The 21,178-nt window shown below is 43.2% G+C and overlaps 3 protein-coding genes across 8 annotated transcripts in view; 1 reads left to right on the top strand and 2 right to left on the bottom strand.

Annotated features, from left to right (window-relative positions):
* BTK (Bruton tyrosine kinase) overlaps window positions 1–10,658 on the bottom strand; it is a 30,824-nt gene extending 20,166 nt beyond the window's left edge. The window contains exons 1-5 of one of the 5 annotated variants that reach the window (XM_040630020.1): window positions 10,498–10,654; window positions 2,397–2,572; window positions 2,246–2,305; window positions 1,946–2,116; window positions 1,323–1,421 (exon numbers count right to left, since the gene is read on the bottom strand). In XM_040630020.1, coding sequence (XP_040485954.1) covers window positions 1,323–1,421; window positions 1,946–2,086 — 240 coding nt within the window. In that variant the 5' untranslated portion in view covers window positions 2,087–2,116; window positions 2,246–2,305; window positions 2,397–2,572; window positions 10,498–10,654. Of the gene's footprint in view, window positions 1–1,322; window positions 1,422–1,945; window positions 2,192–2,245; window positions 2,306–2,396; window positions 2,573–3,979; window positions 4,525–10,497 lie in introns of those variants that run through there. The other 4 variants (XM_040630027.1, XM_040630011.1, XM_040630002.1 and 1 more) reach the window with 4 other exon arrangements.
* A 3,389-nt stretch (window positions 10,659–14,047) lies between these two features.
* LOC103673001 (60S ribosomal protein L36a) lies at window positions 14,048–16,946 on the top strand. The gene is made up of 5 exons (XM_008701715.2): window positions 14,048–14,328; window positions 14,725–14,830; window positions 15,022–15,089; window positions 16,390–16,512; window positions 16,800–16,946. The coding sequence occupies exons 1-5, from the start codon at window positions 14,218–14,220 to the stop codon at window positions 16,818–16,820; spliced, it is 429 nt and encodes a 142-aa protein (XP_008699937.2). The 5' UTR covers window positions 14,048–14,217; the 3' UTR covers window positions 16,821–16,946.
* Window positions 16,947–18,686: 1,740 nt separating this feature from the next.
* GLA (galactosidase alpha) overlaps window positions 18,687–21,178 on the bottom strand; it is an 11,713-nt gene continuing 9,221 nt past the window's right edge. For both annotated transcript variants that reach the window (XM_040629982.1, XM_040629977.1), the window contains exons 5-7: window positions 19,978–20,139; window positions 19,577–19,774; window positions 18,687–19,194 (exon numbers count right to left, since the gene is read on the bottom strand). In XM_040629982.1, coding sequence (XP_040485916.1) covers window positions 18,931–19,194; window positions 19,577–19,774; window positions 19,978–20,139 — 624 coding nt within the window. In that variant the 3' untranslated portion in view covers window positions 18,687–18,930. The remainder of the gene's footprint in view (window positions 19,195–19,576; window positions 19,775–19,977; window positions 20,140–21,178) is intronic.

Here is a 21,178-nt window from a genome sequence, read left to right as displayed (position 1 = left end):
CATAGGGGTGCCTGGCACACTCAGTGGGAAGAGCATGTGACTCTTGATCTCAGGGTCCTGAGTTTGAGCCCTACATTGGGTGTAGAGATACTTAAATCGATAACATTTTTTAAAGATTTATTTATTTATTTTAGAGAGAGAGAAAGAGAGAGTGCGAGTCGGGGGAGGGGCAGAGGGAGGGCATCTTCAAGCAGACTTCCGGCTGGGCATGGAGCCTGACACATGGCTGGATCCCAGGACCCATGAGATCATGACCAGGGCTGAAACCAAGAGTTGGATGCTTAACCAACTGAGCCACCCAGCCGCCCCTTAAATAAATAAACTTTACAAAAATAAATATATAATATATATATTAGTGTGAATGTATGTGTTGCTAGTAGAGAAAAACATCTGTAAGCCTGTTTATTTACCAACATACAATAGTTCTTTAGCTGACTAATGGGATTATGCATGATTTTATCTTCTTTATTGTGCTTTTTTTGTATTTTCTAGAGTTTTATAATAAGGACACTCTACTCTTGTAATTAGGAAAAAATAATAAATGATATTTTTAAAAAACTCGACTCAGAAATCCATAGGCGTTATGCCTTGGAGAGGCTCTGGGAAATGAGAGGAGAATGAAGAGTGAGTTGTTACAGAATCTCACGACGCAGAGCCCTAGGATTCTGGCTTTCAGACTAACTCAAGCCTGTAAATCTGGTCCTGGTATCTGAGAGAGTAAAACCAGTCATCTCTGATCAGTTTGAGAATTTCGTGTATTTGGGCTCCTGGCTGGCTCAGGCAGAGGCGCATGCAACTCTTCATCTCAGGTTTGGGAGGTCGAGCCCCACGTTGGTTGTAGAAATTCCTTTTAAAAAAATAAAATCCTTTAAAAAAAAAAAGTAAATTTGATATGTCATCATAAAATTGGTGTTAGAAGTTTTCAAGTTTAGGGCGCCTGGGTAGCGCAGTCGTTAAAGCGTCTGCCTTCGGCTCAGGGCGTGATCCCGGCGTTCCGGGATCGAGTCCCACATCGGGCTCTTCCGTTATGAGCCTGCTTCTTCCTCTCCCACTCCCCCTGCTTGTGTTCCCTCTCTCGCTGGCTGTCTCTCTGTCACATAAATAAATAAAATCTTTAAAAAAAAAAAAAAAGAAGTTTTCAAGTTTAAGTGAGTTGTTCTGCATCTAGGGGGAAAATGCTGAGACTCAGTATAACCAACAACAGAGTGAAGAATTTTGTAAGGGAGCTCATTGCACAGCATCACCAGTGTATTTACAGAGAGCTGGAGTGTTCCAAGTTTCTTAACCACCCCATTCCTGCTCTGACAATAGTCTCTACTTACTGGAATCTGTCTTTCAGGGGGAGGATTTTTTTCAGGAACCACTGTTTCAACGCAGGTGATCTTCTCAACGTCTATTGAACCCTTCTTACTGCCTCTTCTCTGAGAAAGAGAATGAGGAAGAAAATGGAGAAAGATTAGGAGTGATTAAGCAACCAGATGTTTAGATTTTGTTATCTAATCATTCAACATAGTGAGGTGACACCCACACTCTATCCATCAGGACCCGTCATTTTGAAAAACCAACAACTTCCAGATCTATTAATCTAAACATTTTTGACTACCAGATAGAGGGCAAATACTATACAAAAGTGGATGACTGTGTGTCTTTACCATAAAAAATAAAGAATAATTTTCAACACTTGGATTTCATTCTCAACAACATTTGATGAATGATCACCGACTGCAAGATTCCATGGTAAGATTCCCCCCATGGCTTCTTAGCACCTTTGAGTTTTTTGCACCAGCATGGTTGTGGTTAGTTCTGGGCTAGGAAACATCTTCCTGAGTTTGAAATATACCTAGGTCCTTACCACCTCCCTCCTCCAACCAGAAAGTATCTACCTCCTCAAGGAAGATCTAAGGCCAAGTCCTTGAGACTCAGGATTCACAGCAGAGAAACTTACCCCACGTTCAAAGTCATACTCATAGTAGGAAAGTTTGTGCACAGTCAAGAGAAAGAGGCGCTTCTTGAAGTTTAAAGGCGATGTCTTTTTTTTCTGCTGGGATCGCTTCAGAAAGATGCTCTCCAGGATTACTGTAGCCATAGCTTCTTCTGTCTGGAGCTCACGTGTGCACTGTTGATAACGAAAGTTCTTGAGGACCCAGCACATTAATCCTCATCCCTCCTGGTTTCCCCTCAGCCTGGCCACCTAGTTTCAAATGGAACAGAATCATGCAAAGCTAACGAAGAGCCTTCTTCCTACCTTGACCTCCTCCTTCCACAGCCTCCATCTTTGCCAGTTTTCAGGTGTAATGGGTGCACACTGAATAGGGAGGACGGGTTCAGCATGAGTTCACATACACTGGATTTTTGTATAAGGCCAGGGAATGCTCTGGATGTCAAATGACATGTACCTGTGTGCTTGGTAATGTCTGGAGGCCGCTTTATACCAACCGCCCTTTATAATACGTGCAGAATCCGTGAACAGCAAAAGTCTCTTTGCAGCTGTTGACTCTGATATCCCCAGAAGGGATAATGCAGGTGCCAGAACTCCACCGAGGCAGATATTGGACTTTCAGTTCCCAGTTTCCTAGACAGTGAGTGCAATTTTTTCAAACACTGTCCCACTGGGGTCTGTAACCAAGGGGTCTAAGAAGGATATAGGAGGCTGCACCTGCAGTTATGGACATATGCTAACTGCTGCCCAACTGATTTTGCCCATCAACCACTGACTGAGCTACAAAGGTAGCTGACCTTTGAAATAACAATTTTGGGGGAGGGAGCTGTTGTTTTGTTTGTTTGTTTGTTTTTCCCCCTCCTTTTTTCGTAGGTTGGTTCTTTTAAACATTGTCATACAAAAGTGATGCAACTGTCTTAGTCTTACGGATACCACCTCTGATTATTTATGAAGAGTAACTTGTTTACTCTCTCCAAACTTAAAATACTCTAGAAAGATTTTTAGGTAACTGAAGTACAGAAATGCAAAGACAGTTATGAAAAATCACCATTGGCTCTTTTTTATTCACACAAAACATGCTTTGTATTATTCACTTGAAGTTTATGCACAATTGCATGTTACTAATTCCAAACCTTCCTTAGAAAGATAAAGTGTAAATATAAATATGATCACAAAATGGGGCACTAAATAAGTACTGAAAAAATCACCAGCTCCCCTCAAATTTTGTTACAAGTGGGTTTTTCTTACGGGGGGGGGTGGGTGGATGACATTTTGTAAACCTAAACTCCTTATGCTTTTGGTGGCACCGTGGCTGCAGAATAAATAAAGTCAGCATCATTTTTCAACCTGCCAAGCACAGATTATTGCTCACACCAGGGAAGCAAAGGAGCGGTTTTTATCAAAGTCTGAGGCTGTCCCCACCGTTATTTTGCTCTTTCCTGTGGTGTTGAAGATTCTATTATCATACCGGGGAGACATTAAAAATAGGTTAAAGGAACACCAGGGATGCTCAGAATGATCACTTTCCCACTTATTCACCACGTTGATGCTACTGTCTTCTGGTGGTGGATTAATTCAATGGTTTATAAATGACCTTTTGAGAAAAATTAAGCCGAGGAGCAAACCTTTTCCCACACCACGCCACACAGTTCCCTGACTCCCTGGTTTAAATGGTCTCTCACAGGAGTGACAAACTGATAATACTTTACAGTCAGAGTACTTTCTAATGCTCAAACCCCACAGAGATTTCTGTCAACACTGAAATTATTCATTTATTCAGAAGTAGTGGTAACCAAGTAATTATACTACAGTCTCAAGAACTTTCAACTCATCAAGATCCTTGTAATAATATCACATTTTTTCCACAGTGAATTCCAATTAAGCACCTCTTCACAATCAAAAAGACTCAAATTACAGAAGATAAAATAAAGCCCTAATGAAAGTGAGTTGCATGACCAGTAAATTGGATCAGAAGCCTCCCAAACAAACTACATCCAGTTTTGCTTCTTTTAGCTGAATAAAGCATACCCATCATTTTACCTTTAGTTTTGTTGCAAGCTCTTGATGGACACATTCCCTGTTTACCCAGCATCCGCTTCAGTCTTGGCCTCTGCTCTTACTTTCTATAAGATAGGTCCTTCTGGAAGCTGCCTCTGCTCTTTTTCTCTTTTAGAACAAATCCAGTTTGTACAAGAGGAAGGCTTCCTCTCTTTCAAGTGTCTGTTGGGTTAGGGTTCAGTGCTGGTCTAAGTATGAGGAAGTAAGCAAGCCTCTCACTAGCCATCACCCCTTTGAGCAAAGGGTGAAATGGCCTCTACCGCTAGATCATTGAGTTGAAGGATTACCAGGATTTCCAAGGTCTGGTTGCCCCTTCTTTGACTGCTTTTCCCTTAATTCCTTGTGATCCAGTCCAGATACACACAGCCTGAAAATGTGGTAGTTCTTCCTTAGTCATCACTGATCCATCCACCAATAATGTGAAAGGAGGTGCATCTGTCTCTATGTCTTCCTGAAGGTTGGTGGGTGATGGACACTCTGCATTAGAGGGCAGTTGCAACTTCTTTGTGGAAGGTTCTAAATTTTTTTCTAACCGTATCAGCCACTGACAGTCAATTTGACCACAAAAGATGCACTGTGAGGGCTGACCCTCCACTTCACTCAGAGAGTGGGGGTAGGGGTGGAAACCGGAAGTGATACGAATGTTACACACATACACACACACACACACGCTGTTGTTCATATAAAGAAAGAGGAGGAAAAATAATAGAAAAACACAGAGTTCTTCATTTAAAATATAGAATTCTAGCATTATAATGTTCTCTTTATTGAACTACAAATGCAAGGATTTTCATGTGGCCACTTTTGCAGCCTCCCAGCTCCCTATGGAGCAGCAGAATTCACGAAGAGGCCGCTTATAAGAGTTTAGCCATCTTACAAATTGCACTATGTCAAGGAATTGCTATGAAAAGCACCTTCGGGATCAGTAAACTAAACCACCTTCGGCCCTATCATTGCTCAAGCTAAGATAGACACCATTAGGGACAACACCAGAGCAAAATTAAGAAGGCTACACAGCCTGCCTATGATTGGGAAGAGTCCCAGAGATGCTAGTTAGAAATAACCAGTCAGCCATAGTTCAAATAGGTACTTAGCCAAAATATCCAAGAAACATCATTCTCTCTTTATTTCTCCTTTAAGGCATTACTTAATTGCCCAGAAACAGTCTGTCTATTCCCTTTTCTCCCCAGGGGAATGGAAGGAAACTCCTATTACTCTCAGTGCAGTCTACTCATCAGGCATTTTATAGTCATTATTTCATTTGTTTCTCTCAACACACAGCTGAGGAAAGTGAGACTCATGGAAGTTGTGTGACTCGTCCAGCCTCACCCATCGGTGCCTCCACAGCCTTGCTGTTTCTGTCATACCTACCTCAGAGAGAGATCCCTCCCAGAGAGATTTTTTTTTTTTTGCCTTCAAAGAGTTTTGATGCTATCCACCTCAGCACCCTGTCATCCCCCAGGGCTATCATCAAAGAGCAGTTGGGACAGACTCCTTCGCGTCTTCCAGGAACTTTTGGCAAACGAGGAAATGGTGGCAAGTTCAGGGGGTGAGAGAGAGTACAGGATCCTGGAGCATTTTCCTCTGCAATAATCCTCCAAGCTAAAAAGGATGATTTAGCCCTGTTAACTGTCAACTGTACTTTTTCCCACATGTGGACTCTTCTTTGTCCTGCCAGATTTTCTTACATTTTCCTTTAAATCTTCCACAAGGAGATCCTACCTGGTGTTGCTGTTTTCTTTTCAGGATTTGTTTCATTGTTGATGGGATAAAAGCACACGATTAGTTGGAACAGCCACCCACTCTTTGTCCCTAGGGCTGTTATTGCATACTGTGAATACACAATTTTGATTGAATGTACTTTCTTTTACATTATGAAATGTTGCAAAGAGACGGTACAGAGAATAACACTACACTCAGGTACTCACCAAGCTCTATAAAATCCTAACATTGTGCCATAATTGCTTCCGGTGTTTTTCAGAAATAAAATACTATCCATAGAGTCAAAACATCCTTGTATACTCCTCTACAATCAATCCCCTCCTTCCTCAGAAGTTAACAGTATCTTGAATTTGGTGTTTTTCATTCTTAGGCATGTTTTTATATTATTACTATGTATGTGACTATTCATAAAAGGTATTTAGTATTGGTTTGCATGTTTCACATTTTTATATAAGTGGTACATATTCTTCAGCAACTTGCTTTTCTTCTTAGTATAATTTTTTTAAAGATTTATTTATTTATTTTAGAGAGAGAGAGAGAGAACGCACTCCAGCATGAGTAGGGGGAAGGACAGAGGGAGACGGTGAGAGAGAATCCCAAGCAGACTCCCCACTGAGCGCAGAGCCCCACATGGGGTTTGATCTCACCACCCATGAGATCAGGACCTGAGCCGAAATCATGAGTTGGACACTTACCCGACTGAGTCACCCAGATACCCCTCTCAGTATAATGGTTTATGATTTATTTGTCTTGGTAACTCTAGTTCATAGATTTTGATCTATTTCTATACGCATAAAGTATTCTATATGATGAATTCATCACACTTTATTTGTCCACCCTCCTATTGATGGATATTTAGATTGTTTGTTTCCAATTATAAACAATGCTGCCATGCACATCCTTGTACATGTGATCATAGTTGCCCACTCTCAGAATGAATTATCAGTTACTCAAAGTGGCAAAGCCAGGTCTGGCTTATCTGTTGGCCTATGTGCTTTGTGTTATCCCTTGTTCGCATTTCAGTCCTATCTTCCTCATGTTTTACTATGGAATCTGGTAGAATTATCAACTGTCTGAAATTAGAGTAGACTACGAGGAGCTAAATTTAGTTTACCACAAATCTCTCCTCGGTCCCAAGAAGCATCTCTCAGGTTCTGATTGAGATTTTCACAGAGAATTCCCTGGCCTTGGAACCAGAAGGGAAGTCTTCTTTAGAATATAACCATAGCAACAAAGAAACCTAATTACTCTTGTTAAGTTCCCAAGAAGCTCTATTCAGGCACCGGTGAAACCTAATTACTTGATAAGCTTCATGGTCAGCACTACAGGTGACCAAATTTGTAGTGAAGCCTTCCAGCCAAAATCAGCTTTCTGGCTGCGGTGTTAACTGGGGAAATTCTCATCTGCAGGAGATGAGAATAATTTCCAAGAGGTCTCGGGTCTCTGGTTCTTCTTCAGCCATTCATCACATTAACGTTTGACATGAGAGCCAGATAGCCACTCCAAAGTTTGCACTCAGTATCAGATTGGTGGTAATACTTTCACCACTGTGCCTCCGCTCTGAGGGTGACTACTGGGGTGTCCGTCTTTCACTCTGGACTTGAGTGGCCCTTTGGCCTTCTTTTTCAGTTTAGTTTTTGATTTCCCTGGTTAAAACATTTGCTGTATTTTCTCTTTCGATATTAAAATAACACACGATCGTTATAAAAATGTTTCAAGCACAAGAATATTAAAAAAGAGAACATCAATTTACAAGCTCATTATCCAAAGGATTTAATATCGGAGCATATTACCTTCCATTTTTTCCTGTGCATTTCTCTTAGGTTTGAGATATTACACATAGGATTTGTAGCTTACTTGTATTTCTTAACATTATCTATCCATCCATCCACTTGACACAACTTCTCCCCAAAATATCTAAAGGTCATGTTTAACAGTATTCCTGATTATTTTTCCATGATATTAGGACCTCTATATAAGCAGCATTTACCAAGTCAAGAAAGTATGTGCATTTTGATTTTGATATATATTGACAAAGTAGTTTCCTGAAGCATTTTACCAATTTCCACTCCAGATAGCAGTCTTTGAGAGCTTTTCCCATTCCTTTACTTAGTTTCTGCTCCATTTCTAGTCAGTTTTTTTTTACTGTTTTTATTGCCAACTAGTCTGTTTTTTTCATTGAGCCAGTGATCTTGAACTCCAGTGTATTCCAACCTACAACTTGTCTCAAACTTAACTTATCTTGACTCTACAATTTCATTCTTCTAGGGATGACCTAGTTGACTATAGTTTATTTTTGTTTTTAGGGAAGCAAGGCAGTGAGATCAGCTTCTCCTTGAGGTTCAGATAAGCAACATCGACTCTCAGGGCATCTGGTGATGTTTCTCAGAAAGTAAGAAGGAAAGCCTGGGATTGAGGCTTTTGTGTTTCAAACACCCTCTGTCAGTGCACATAAACCTCTACAGAAACTGAAAGTCACACGTGGCCAATTTGTTTCAGGGTCCTCAGAGAGGTTCTCTCTCCCCCTCCTCTGATGGCTTCATTTGCATAACCAAGTAGGTTTGGAGTGAATTAGGTCAATATCTTGTCTCTAGCTTCTTGTTGAGCACTGACTCGCTGAAAATTCTAGCTCTACCTTATTCCCAGGAATTAGCAATCAGATCTCAGTATAGCATCTTTGGGCAAAAGCAGCAGGTATCTGGTGACTGTTTGGAGAATACCCGGACTGGTTTTCAAAAGGCATTATCTTCCTCTTACACCTAAGTCACTTCCTGGTATGGGTCTAGTCCACTGAAAGGAAAGTCTCTGTAGGAAATTTGCTCAAATGGAAATAGTAAATCATAGTAATGATAATTTCAAATTGCACTAAGACCCTTGAAGTGGATGGAAAATTGCCCTAGTTATCACCATAAAAAGTTTACAAAGGGCTCCAGACAAACACATCACTAGCCATAAGCAACAGAATTTGGACTTTAACACAAACAGTTTAAACAGTTTGACTCTACAGGGGGTCAGAATAGAGCAAACAGGGCTAGCCTTAAGGGATACTGTTTTGATAGAACGCTTTAGGTTCCACGAGTATTTGCATTTGGTGGCTTATTAGGAGGATGACATTGTTTTATCAAATAACTGAGGCTCCAGAGAGGCTATAACACCCTTGTTTTAGGGGCTTGGCATGCAAAATGAGGGAAGGAGCAGAACTAGCACACAGCTGACAGCACAGAGGACAGTCCCTCAGCTTTATAGACCCCTGCCTCTAGGCTTTTTGCTGCTGTCCTGTCTCTGGAAACACACAATATGCCTTAGAGATCTTGAGCTTGGAGATCTGGGTGATCAGGAAATTGGGCCCGGACTGGGGATGCCTGGGTGGCTCAGTCGGCTAAGCATCTGCCTTCGGCTCTGGTCATGATCCCAGGGTCCTGGGATCCAGCCCCGCATTGAGCCCTGCATCGAGCCTCGCATGGAGACCCCTGTTCAGCTGGAAGCCTGCTTCTCCCTCTCCCACTCCCCCTGCTTGTGCTCTCTCTCTGTGTCAAATAAATAAATTAAAATCTTAAAAAAAAAAGGAAATTGGACCAGTATTCCATTTGGAGATCTAATAGCTCATCCAAGGATGTCTTGATCAGGGCCACTGCTCCCTTTTATTCTAAATGGCACACCATTTGCTCTAGGCAGACCCTCTCAGGCAGAATAAAAATAATAGCAAGCATGGAGATATTAGCACTTACTGTTGCCAGGTTTTAACTATTTTATATATATTAACATAGTTACTACTCACAACAATCCTGTGGGGAAGGTACTAGAAAAGTAGGGGGAAAGAAAAAAGGGAAAAGAACAGGGGAAGGAAAGGGCAAGAACAATCCAGCGCAATTCAACAATTGTTTATTAAGCTCTGACTGTTCCAGGGGATGCGGTAATGAACAAGATGGGAGGGGGGTATAAGAAGAGGGAATACAGGCAGAGAGAGGAGGAGGAGGAAAAGGAGGAAGGGGATGGAGAGGAGGGGGGAATGGAGAGGAGGAGAGAAGAGAAAAGGAGAGGAGACATGATGAAGACAAAAGAAAGCCGTGCACATGGCAGGCGATGGTAATAGGAAAAACCTTCCCCATGACCTCAGGGGTTGGCCACACTGTCTGGGCTGAGGCTGTTTTCTTCTGGCCCTGACTTTTACCCACATTACCACGAGGTTGGCGCACACACAATCTTTCCAATAAGCCAGCTCCGCTCCTGGCAACATGGGCCAGATGCAGCCCAAGGCAGGTAGCTTACACCCAGGGTTAGCCTGGGCTTTTCCCAGTATACGAAGGCTGAGAGCCTCTTGTGGCATGGGAGCTTTTACTGTTTTCTCAATCTGCCTCTTAGATTTTCTTCTTCTAAGGGGCTCTTGACACAAGTCTACCTTTTGGGCCTTCAGGCAATGTTTGACCAAATGACTTATTTGTATCGTACTGCCATCGACAAGATTCCTTTTCTGCCAAGTTTTGCAGGGGTGCCCACTTCCAACATTTGCTACCTGTTCAGATGGTCACCACATGTCCCTCTTTGCTCTTCTTGTCCCCCCCACAACCCGACTCAGAAGGAACCCTTACAGCCCCTTCTGATCATTGAAAAGGACTGGCAGGGCCTTGCGCTGATGACACTCCCACCCTCTGTCAGCCTCCTTTGCCAGCAGACTCTATGGCACGAGCCATGCTTTCTCTCCGGCCTTCGGTGGGGGGGGGGGTCCCATGAAAAGTATTTGCGGCGGCTGCCCAGCCCCTGCCATACCCCAGACCCACCTCAGTCCTGACTTAATGCAGGTAGCTTCCCAGATGCATTGAGATGCCAGGACTTTGAAGGTGTGACTCGATCTCAGAAGACACTGGCCCTGGAGACATATTCTTACAGTCCAGAGAGGAAGGACAGTCTGAGCAAACCCCACCCTTTCACAGCCACTCAGTTCCCTTTTTTTGTTTCCTGACTTAAACCAATGTCTTTTTTTTTTCTTCTTCTCAGCAGCATGGTATCTGGTTCCCTGCTGCTGTCCCTGTTCCCCCCAACCCCCAGCTGTCCCCGCCCTTCATTTGCTTGGGACCTCTGACACTACTATCTTGAATGTGTTCTGAAAGAACCCTGCTCAACATTACCGGGGCCACTGAGACTCTAGATGGGGCTGCGTTGAGCAGACAGGTTATTGTGCTGACCTCCCTGAGGTAAAGGGACCACGTACCTAATCAGCAGAGACTGGAGACTTACAGGAAAGATGATAAATGCAGACCTGCGAAGACAAAGCAAAGGGTCTAATGAGGAAGAGGGTCTTTAGAGTTTCCAGTCCTTGAAGGCAGAGGAGATTCGGGGTCACACCATTAAACTTGATAACGGAAGATGGAGAGTGCCCACAAAAGGGACCCCAAAGTGCAGAGCCCCAGAGAGGTAGAGACAAGACTTCCCCCTGCTGAGTCATTTTCTAAGAAAGCATTTTTTTTTCCTACAGATAAAAATGTCTGAATGTAAGCCCACACAAAGACTTGTGCCCTTCCCCATTTTCTGTGGATGTTGATTTTCTCCCTTTCAGAGTCGGCCTCAGGTATTAACTTTTCACGTACACCTTTCTCTTTAATTCTGTAAATCCACGAGCCCAACTAAACGTGTTGCTTGAAGCCAGAAGGTGTCCTCAGCTACTTCCTAGCCTATGTTCTGGCCACAGTCATCCCTCGGAGGTTTCTCCTAGGAAACGCAGCCAGTAGTGGCTGCAGACCAGGATGTCAGCCGAGCCCCTGCTGACTGGTCTGCATGCCCACCTTGACACATCAGGCACGGCCGTATTTACTCGCCCCCCAGGTACTGGATCATAATGTTGGAGCAGATTACAGATCTCACTAGAAGTCTGTCAGAGTTTTTAAGGCAACAAGATTTTTTTAAAAAGCGTTCTGTAGGAATGGTAGCGGGGGTAATCCTCACATCTGCACAAGATAGATGGGTGGTAAGTGTTGCACGATCTCCCTGTTTCATTGACAACATATATCGTTTTACTAGTCACCTCTGAAGAGCTGCTCTAGTCGCCTGAGAGTCGGTCACAGACATTCTCTTTCCCTCCCCTTTTCTTCAGTCAGATGCTACCTGTTGTCACATGGCCTATCCCTTCTCAAGATCCATCTTGGGGTGGAGATTGGAAATTGATAGGCGTACAGTGGGAGATCTGGACAACGAAGAATGGGACAGAGTAAAATAAACCTAGGCACTTTTTCTTTTTTTTACCATCTGCCCATGAGCACTTCCCTAACACACTTGTGAGATGATCGAAGAGCTGCATCCAAATAGTGCAAAAAGAAAGGCCTAGTGTCACCTCAAAAGATTCCCAAGGTAATATAAGGTTCTGTTTTTGGTGGTATTCTGGTCAACACTTTTACTAAAGAACTTTGAGGAAGATACAGAAAGTAGCCTAGCTAATCTGTGAATGGTGCAAGGCTGTTGTGAGCTAGATTGGACGACAGAACCAGAGCAATCGGTTTGCAAAAAGATCTTCATCACCTGCTGTGATAAGCCAACTTCACCAGAGTGTATTTTACCAGAGCTAAGGGTCACACCCCATAATGGGGCACCGAGCTGAACTTCAAAAGATTCCAGGTGAACGTGGGATAGCAGTAGCATTTATGAAAATGGTTCAAAGGTTTTTGCTGATAGTAATAAAGAGAAATGTCATGGCAGTAACATGGCTGCCAGAAAATCCAAGGTCATATGAGGCTTCCTTGTAGAAGTAAAATATCTAGATAGAGGAAAGTGAATAGGCCACCTACTCTGCAAGGTCAGGCCAGATCTAGACTCTTGTGTTCAGTTCTGAGTGTCACACGTTAGGGAAAATTAATGAGCAGGAGCACGTCCAAAACAGAGACCAAGGTTAGTGAAGGGAATCAAAACCAAAGCCACATCATACAAGGTGTAATAGAAAGAACTGAGGTTGATTAGTCTAAGAGGGGCCATGCTCACTGTCTTCATATTTCTATGTTACTAACATCAAAAACCTCTAGAAACTCCTCAAAGGCCAATAAGATTGCCTAAGAGCCCAAAGAGAAGAAGAAAATGCTGAGACTACGGGCTGGCTGTTTGGCAAAGAAACTTTTAGGAAATGTAGTAGCAGGTAGGGGTAACGTTTTCCCAGAGACCAGCCAACAAAAAGGGGATGATCAGAGAGTCAGCTCTGGACCCATGGGTGTTCCTGGAGAGTTATGCAAGCAGGAGACCCCAGGCTTTCATAGTTCCTTAGCCTCTAATCCCTGGTACCCCTTCCTAAGTCCCTGCTCAGTTCTCTCTCTTCATCAACCTCTACCCTGCAGATGCCCCTGCTTGCCCTCCGTGCTGTCGTGGTTAGGTACAAGGCTGTGGTGCTAGAACTACCTGGGATGAAATTCCAGCTCCACGAAATAATCACCTGAGTCGTGCCTCAGTTTCCTCACCTGTTAAATATTAATAATGGTACACACTGCATTGGGTTGTTTGGATTACAATAGGTAGGATATGAGGTGTTTAGGAAAATGCCTGGTGTATATAAAGTGCTCAATAATTGTTAGCTATTATAATTTCCAGGCCACAACAGCCATATTGTATAATGGTAAAGAAACCCAGGCTCTGGAGTCAGATCACCTGTGTTTGTATCCTGGCTCCACTAAATACTATTAACATTGGGCAAAATGTTGACTAGCCTACAGCCTCAATTTTCTCATCTGTAAAGTGGGAATAATAGTACCACCTCCTAGAGTTATTGTGAGAGTTTTATGAGACAAACCATTTTAAATACTCAGTACCCTGCAGTCTTTCTCTGCTAGACTCTTGAAACCTAGCACATGACTTCTGCCAGGTACGCAAGGAAGGGAAGAGCAGCTGGGTACTTTTTCTCTCTCCGCCTGTTGATTGCTATTGTGCGAGCCGAACGATTTCAACGTCACTTTTCAGAACCCAGGGCAGCCAACTTGCTCCTTCAATAAAAGGGGGGGTGCTTGAATGCCGACCGTTGGTACTATTTTACAAAGTACTTTGTAATTATACATTTATGAGATTATTTGATTATCTTGTCCCTCCCCTAGAACAGTGCCCAACACAGAATAGGAATTCAATTAACATTTGTTGAATGGACCGAACAGCCATGTGATAAATGAATTAGTGCCCTGGCTCCCTCCAAGCCTTCAGTTAACCAAAGATATTCCCAGTGTCCTTGAGGTGAAACGGTAATGGAACCTGGGTGTGTAGGGCCCCTCCATTTGCTCCTAGTCCCCGCTTCCCTCGGAGACAGGGCCAGGGACGCCCGGGGGTCTAGAACGAGCACTACTTCCCTCCTTTAACGCGGCTACCTAGCAGCGTCCGCCGGCGGTGATGACTTGAGGAAAAGCCGCAAAGCTGGAGGACCGAAGCACGTGGAAGACAGGATCCGCCTCAGGCCGAGCCATTCCTTAAGCTCTCACCCACGGCTCCGAAGCGAGTCCTCTCAGCCGCCGGAGGGCGGTGCTCACAGAGCCTTCGACTCTATGGTCATTCTCGCCGCCTCCCGTGAGCAAGAGCGACCAGAAACCTCCTATATACTTCCGTTTCCGGCCCGGCCTCTTTCTTTCCGTGCCGATAGCGCTCTCGCAAACATGGTAGGACCTTGGGGAGCGGGCCCGGTAACATCCAGTTTAATCTTTTCGCCTCCTTAGACGGAGGTCATCCCAGGCGGGCTCTAGGTCCACGGGTGGACTCGTGGTACCAAAGAAACCCAGTGATGTCGAGATCGACCTCGAAGGCACTGGGCTTCGGAGCCAGGAAATGAAGTGATGGGATCAAAGAGGTAGACTTAGTTGGGGGTGGAGGGAACACTCTCTCCACTTCGGGGCCCGGCGGAGGCCGCTGTACCACCTTCTAGTCGAGTGTTGTGTGCTAGCGAGGAGTCTGAGAGTCGAGCCCTCATGGGATGTCTTAGCTTCAGCTGGGTCGGTTGGGGCGTTGTGCAGTTGGTATTTAATAATGCTGCTTACCCTGAACTGTTTCTTTACTAGGTGAACGTTCCTAAAACCCGCCGGACTTTCTGCAAGAAGTGTGGCAAGCACCAACCCCACAAAGTGACACAGTACAAGAAAGGCAAAGATTCTCTTTATGCCCAGGGTAAGACGGTCTGAACGTAATTTGATTTCAATCATTCGGGAACTAGTATAATACATTAGCAGTCCCGCGCCTCCCCCAACCTGGGTTTTGTTATTTCTGCTGGAAAGATAAAACCTGTAAGACGACTTTTCCCTGTGGCGGTTATGATTTATTATCTTTGGTGTACCGTAACAAATAACTTCATTCCCCAGGAAAGCGGCGTTATGACAGGAAGCAGAGTGGCTATGGTGGGCAGACTAAGCCGATTTTCCGGAAAAAGGTTAGTAGTAATTACTATCTGACGTGCTTCCCACTTACTGTGGTAAAGACCTTGCATTTTTCTCTAGCCCACACTGTACAGTGCAGGTGTGTGTTTTCATAGTTTCAGTGGAAACTCCCTTACCTGCAGTGACACGTCTAGTAGGCAGTGGAGCTGGGAGTGCAACCCGGGTCTGACTCTAGTCTACAGTCCTGCACTATCTCAGTGTTTTATTATTTTTGTCCTTCCCTTTTTGAAGAGGCAAACATCAAGTAAAGGGGAATGTACCCTGCCTTCCTATGGACTGAAGTTCGAGTACAGCAGTGAATCCTTTCCTTTGCCCTGTTCCCTGTTATACCCTAGTGAATCCTCAGCCCTTGCTTATAGCGAGAATTGCTCTTACTTTGCTTCTCAGTTCAGAAGCCTGCAGTCTGCTACTTACCTCATGACGTTTTAAAGCTCTTTAAAATCCTCATCGAGGCCTTCCACTGCTCTCCTGAATTCTCATTCAGGCCAGATGAGTTACTCTTCTGCCCTAGGTGATTGGCTACTCCTTAAAGTAGCCAGTGCCTGGAACAGCATTCCTGTGAACACAGCATTTCTTTTGGTGCTTTGCTCATTCAGCCTCATTCCAGAAAGTACTAAGGAATAACGTTAGTGTTCGTTTAGGTGCCGTAAATGGTTTGATCTCAAGGTGGTAAAGGGAATGCCAGATTGCCTTTCTACATTCAGCTAACTTGTTTAGAGGGTGGGGAGATTCTGCCTAGGCTTTGGCTTTTCTGAGAACTGCGAACGGGCAGAAGTAGAATTCTGATTATAGAAGTAGACTTAAAAAGTTTATTAGTGTACCTTGAGTTAAATACAGTCAAATGCACATAAATTGTAGACATAATTTTAGGTAGTCTCCAGAGAATTGATCTAAAGTAACAATTATTAACCCCATTTAATGAGAAATTTGTGTTTAGTTCATAGTTCCATGCACTTGGTTGACCCATTTTTGGTTATGGGGAGTACAACTATGTAGAGCTGGTGAAAGGCCACAAGCTCAGGGTGGTGTGATAAATGCCTATTTGATAAGTTCTGTGGGATGTTTGATGGGAATGGAGAATTTGATGGCAATGAAGTATCCTACCTTTGCCATTAAATTTCCTATTAAATGCACTGATTTTTCACATTTCTGTTTTCTCCCTATAGTTAAAGTCAAATTGCCACAACTGTCATTCGCAAAGCTTCCCTTTAAGTAGTACTCAACCCAACAGTCCTGTTTTGAAGAAGGATTTTCTGCAGTAATTTATGAAGGGCTTGATCTCATTTTTTCCAGGCTAAAACTACAAAGAAGATTGTGCTGAGGCTTGAATGTGTTGAGCCCAACTGCAGATCTAAGAGAATGCTGGCTATTAAAAGATGCAAGCATTTTGAACTGGGAGGAGATAAGAAGAGAAAGGTATATCATTACGGGTGGAAGGTGCCATCTTTTCTATTGGGAGAGGTGAACATTTCTCCCCACTTACTGATGGTGGAATCAGGAACGGGGCAATACTCTTAAAATAACTAGATGCATAGCCGAAGGTAGAGGTTTTTGGTGTTGGTCTTGGCATGAGTAGTAGAGGGATAATGAGGAGACTTGACTTAAAAGGTGGTGATCCCTTGAAGGGGGATAGACCATGTACTTGAGGGAGTAGAGGTTCTTTGCAAAATAAAAAACTCACTTTTTTTTCTGTTCTGTTACAGGGCCAAGTGATCCAGTTCTAAGCCTCGTATTTTGTTACATTATGAAGATAGTAAAATCTTGAGGTTCCGTTCACTTCATTGGGTCGCAGTTGGTGTTGTAAGAGGGAAATAAACTAGTGCCATCAATAAAATTCCCCTTGTGGGGCAGTTTATGCCTGATGATTCTTCTGGGTACTTTGCTCATTTGGGATTGAATCTGAACTGGCTGAACTCACATCAAACATGGTGATTGTCCAGTTTGACACTTCAGTTACATGGGGTTTCATGGGATTCCTTTTGCTGTTAAGCCAAGAGTTATTAGTTATCATGGGACATAACTAGAGTCCCATGGTAACTAACAATTATACGTGCATAGTGAATGTAAAATTTACCAAGCAAAATAATTTATCTCCTATAACCTTGCTACTTCATTTAATGAGGAATTTAGGCCCAGTTTTCTCTGCAGAGCATACTATATGTATTCTGTGTTCAGATTTAACTCTCCTAATTGACGTATCCCCTCAGATTTCAAAGTAGACATAAATTCTCATGTTGAAATAACTGCAGAGGATATACTTCCTAGTGAATTAAGCTGCCTGGCAGAATTTAACAAGGATATCTGTCCATTTTTAAAGATGTCTAATCATTGCAAATTTTACATCCTTTTCCTCGTATGCTATTGTATACCTGATTCTTACTTTTCATACTTAAGCAGCAAAACTGAAGGTGAAGCATATAAGTGATACATTTTGGTAACTGGAAGTACGTCTCGGTGAGATGGAGCAGTTTTCTTCCAAATTGCCTTGTTTCTGTGGGTGATTGGGTTTGTGAGTTTTAGCAACTGATGATTACTCCTCCAATTTTATTGAAAATAATTGGTAATCACCTGACAGGCAAAGGAATTGTTATAACATGCAGAGGGCCTTTGTATTTTGAGGGCCTTTTTTGCCCCTTGCTAATTTTGTGCTGTTGTGCGATCAGGATGGGTGAGCTGTGGCCTTGGGTTGTGTGGGAGATGGGTGATTGTGAAAGGGGCGAGGTGATGAGTTGGCTTGAAGCTTTGACTACAGATTGGTCCTCAGGCAAATCAATGGTAGGAAAAGGAGGGAATTCTAATGTCCAGAAATTCCTTGAAAATGATCCATTCCCCAGGGCGCCTGGGTGGCTCAGTCATTTAAGTGTCTGACTCTTGATTTTGGCTTAGGTCACGATCTCTGCGTTGTGAGATTGAACCCTACAACCCTATGGCTGGCTCTCTCCTGCACCACCCCCTAAAAAAAATGACCCATTCCACACAAACCCCAGTCTGAAGGTCATTGCCTCATCACATCCTGGAAAGGCAGCTTAAAGGGGAGAGGGGAGGGTACTCTGGCCAGAGGTCTGCTATTCTGGCCAGAGATCATAAGGTATCAACTATTGCTGGTGAAAGTAAACCAACTGCATTTGTTGGATCTAGATTGCAAACCACCTTAGGATTTGGAAACCAGTGTGGTGTAGTGTTTCTTGACGAGATGGTTCCATAAAAATTCAGTAATGTGGCAACACAAGGTAATGGGTTGCCTCTGTAGGTTGTTCCTGCTGGGGTATTTTTTGCCCTTCATTTAAAGTAGTTTTGTTTTTATCTTCCTTTGGGCTAAGATTGTACCTAAGTAGTGCCATCCAAGCACCTCAGTAGGCAGTCATTTAAGGGTTAAAAGTCTGGGCTGAAATCTTGGCTGCGGTTTGTAGTGGGTAAGTACCTGCCTCGGTTGTTGGTGAGGCTTCAAATGGCTCAATATACTTCATACATCTAGAACAGTGCCTGGCATATACTAAAGTGCCCAATAAATCACAGGTATTATTTCTTATCAATTTGTTTCAAAAGCTTTTCCCCAAAATGTTGTCTAAAGATCCCTCTGGAAGTTTTTATAAAGCTCCACTGTGGAAAATTTTATTGGACAGGACAGCTAAAGTGGGAATGGAAGAAAAGGGAGACGTAGGGGAGTCACTTTGGCAACAAAATACACATTTTTTCTTTCTGAAGTAGAGGCATAAACTCAGGACCCTGCGATAAAGACCTGAGCTGAGATCAAGAGTCGGACGCTTAATGTAACCGATGAGCCACAGGGGCCACAACGAAGTACACGTTTTAAAGAAGGCTTTTGAGTGTAGTCTAGGTTGCTGCCAGCCGAAGTAAAACAGTGCCTGTGGGATTTATCTTAGTTTTTAAATCTGAAGTCCACTGATAAAACCCAAGCTTTTTCTTCTCAGGCAGGAGCTGTGTGATCATGCAGTCAGGAATACAGGCCAACCCCTGACCCAAGGAAGCAATAGAGATGGTATGAAAACGAGGTCCACCGATCTCCTGCAGGTTTACCATAGCCACAGCCCAGGCTAAGTCCGAGAGTGGGCGTTCCCACACCTCAATGTTGTCTTCCTGAAAAGTAAGCCAAGAAAATAGGTGATAACTTGGTAACTAGCAAGAAGCTGCCTTATTGGTAGTGGCATTCAGTATTATTGTCAGAACTACTGAGCACTTCTGGGAAAAATTAAAATCCTACAGCACACTTTAGAAGTAAAGTAATGGTTAGCAAAAAAGGAGCCTCATTACTGATTATAATATGAAGATTGAAAGTAAATATTCTCAAAAGACAAGTGCACATCCTCTTAACGTAACAGATTTAAGCCCAGGACAATGGTGGTACTTGGGCATAAAGCCATTCCATCTTAAACATTTGGATGAACTATAAACTAAAAGGCAAAAGAGGAACTGTTTCCAGCCAATTCTATTTTCTCCCATAGGACATTACTTACTGTACCTTTCTAAGCCGGTACCCCTGCTTGCCCAAGGGGTCCTGGTTGATGGCAATTACATCCTTATCCTGAAGGAGGGCTTTGGCTTGAGGGCTGATGTGTCGGAGGTCATTGGACATGAGTAACGGAGCGGCCATGATAGCCCACAGGGCCATCTGAGTTACCTGCTGGTCCCAGCTGAGGCCAAAGTTACCAATCACTAACTGGGACAAAGAAGAGCAAGAATTTAAGTGAAAAAAGGAAACACTTTTAAAGTTGCCTAGACATACAGAAGCCACTTTCTATGGCACCCTGCTCTGAGTATTCTCGGGTAAGGCCTGCTTCCAGGAATGTTGCCTTCTGATTTACCTTGAAAAATCAATTAGGAAACAGGCCCACTGCAGGGGCTTGAACAAGGAGGGCTTACCATATCTGGGTCATTCCAACCCCCTGGTCCTGCGACATCAACAATTCTCTTCTGGTTAGAAGATGTCCAGGCCAAGATACTCTTTACACTTTGCCAAGAATCATAAACATCCTCAAAATTTCTCCAGTGATTGCAGTACTGTCGGATTTCTGTGTAATTGGGCTGTGAAAACAAACATAACTCTTCTATTTACTTTCTACTGACATTCTTGCAAGATGAAAACAGTCAAGTTTAAAGGAGGCACGTGTAGCCTCTTTAGCGTACAGATTAAAGGTCTCTGAGAGCTAAATCCCTATTATAGAATTTCATTGTAAGAAGTCTGCTTCAGAAGTAGGCCATTAACTTAAAATCTCTCCTTAAAATGGCTTTAACACTTTATGCTGGAAATTTGCCAAATGGTAACTAAGTATGGGGATTATGGAAGATTTTGATTTTTTTTCACAACTTACTGTATTTTCACACTTTCCTAAAATGGACACGTATCACTTCTGTAAACAGAAATAACCAAAATGATCTTTCTAAGTAAAAAGAAAAGCTGCAAAATTACATAGGACTTGCAGGCATAGGATAAGGCAATCTAAATCCTAGGCACATAATTTGTTAATGGAACGAATACAAGTCTGAGATAGGGAGGTAGAGTATCAGAGGTTTACGATGTTGAGAAAGAGGGGAGAGTATTCTGCAGAGATTAGAAGGGAAGAACAGGAATTCATTCTATAAGTAATTATTCAACACTTACCACAAGCTAGGGATATAGTGATAAAGTCAGACAAGGTCCCTGCCTTCCTGGAGCTTACATTCTAGTGGGGGAGACAGACAATAAGCCAGTCAACAAATAATTCCATACAGTGCTAAGCTCTTACCAGGAAATTCAGCAGCTCGATGTGATAAAGAATAAATGGATACAGTGCTATTTTAGAGGAGAAGAGCTGTCTGAATATGTGGCATTTGGTTTGGGACTTCAATGTTAAGAAGGAGCCAGCCATTTAAAAATCTTGGAGGAAGAATGTACCAGGCAGAGAACAAAACACAAGTGTAAAGTCCCTGAGGCAGCAGCAGGCTTGTGTGCTTGAGGGACAGAAAGAAAACCCAGTGCAGTCATGGAAAGAGTGAGGGGAGGTTGGAGGCAGGCCAGGACCTGAGATCAGTGGGGTGTGATTTTATTCCAAATGCAATGGGAAGCCAATTAAGGCTTTTTTTT

The sequence above is a fragment of the Ursus maritimus genome (assembly GCF_017311325.1).
Source record: "Ursus maritimus isolate PB19 chromosome X unlocalized genomic scaffold, ASM1731132v1 scaffold_X1, whole genome shotgun sequence".
NCBI classification, from domain to species: Eukaryota; Metazoa; Chordata; class Mammalia; order Carnivora; family Ursidae; genus Ursus; species Ursus maritimus.
The sequence above is the reverse complement of the archived record's forward strand: the minus strand, read 5'-3'. Positions and strand labels throughout refer to the sequence as shown.

Excerpts from the sequence above, each read along its gene's own strand:
- LOC103673001 (XM_008701715.2), top strand. The coding sequence starts at position 14,218 with ATGGTCATTCTCGCCGCCTCCCGTGAGCAAGAGCGACCAGAAACCTCC. Across the intron at positions 14,329-14,724 it reads ATAGCGCTCTCGCAAACATG|GTGAACGTTCCTAAAACCCG; the intron begins GTAGGACCTTGG and ends TTTCTTTACTAG. Across the intron at positions 15,090-16,389 it reads AGCCGATTTTCCGGAAAAAG|GCTAAAACTACAAAGAAGAT; the intron begins GTTAGTAGTAAT and ends CATTTTTTCCAG.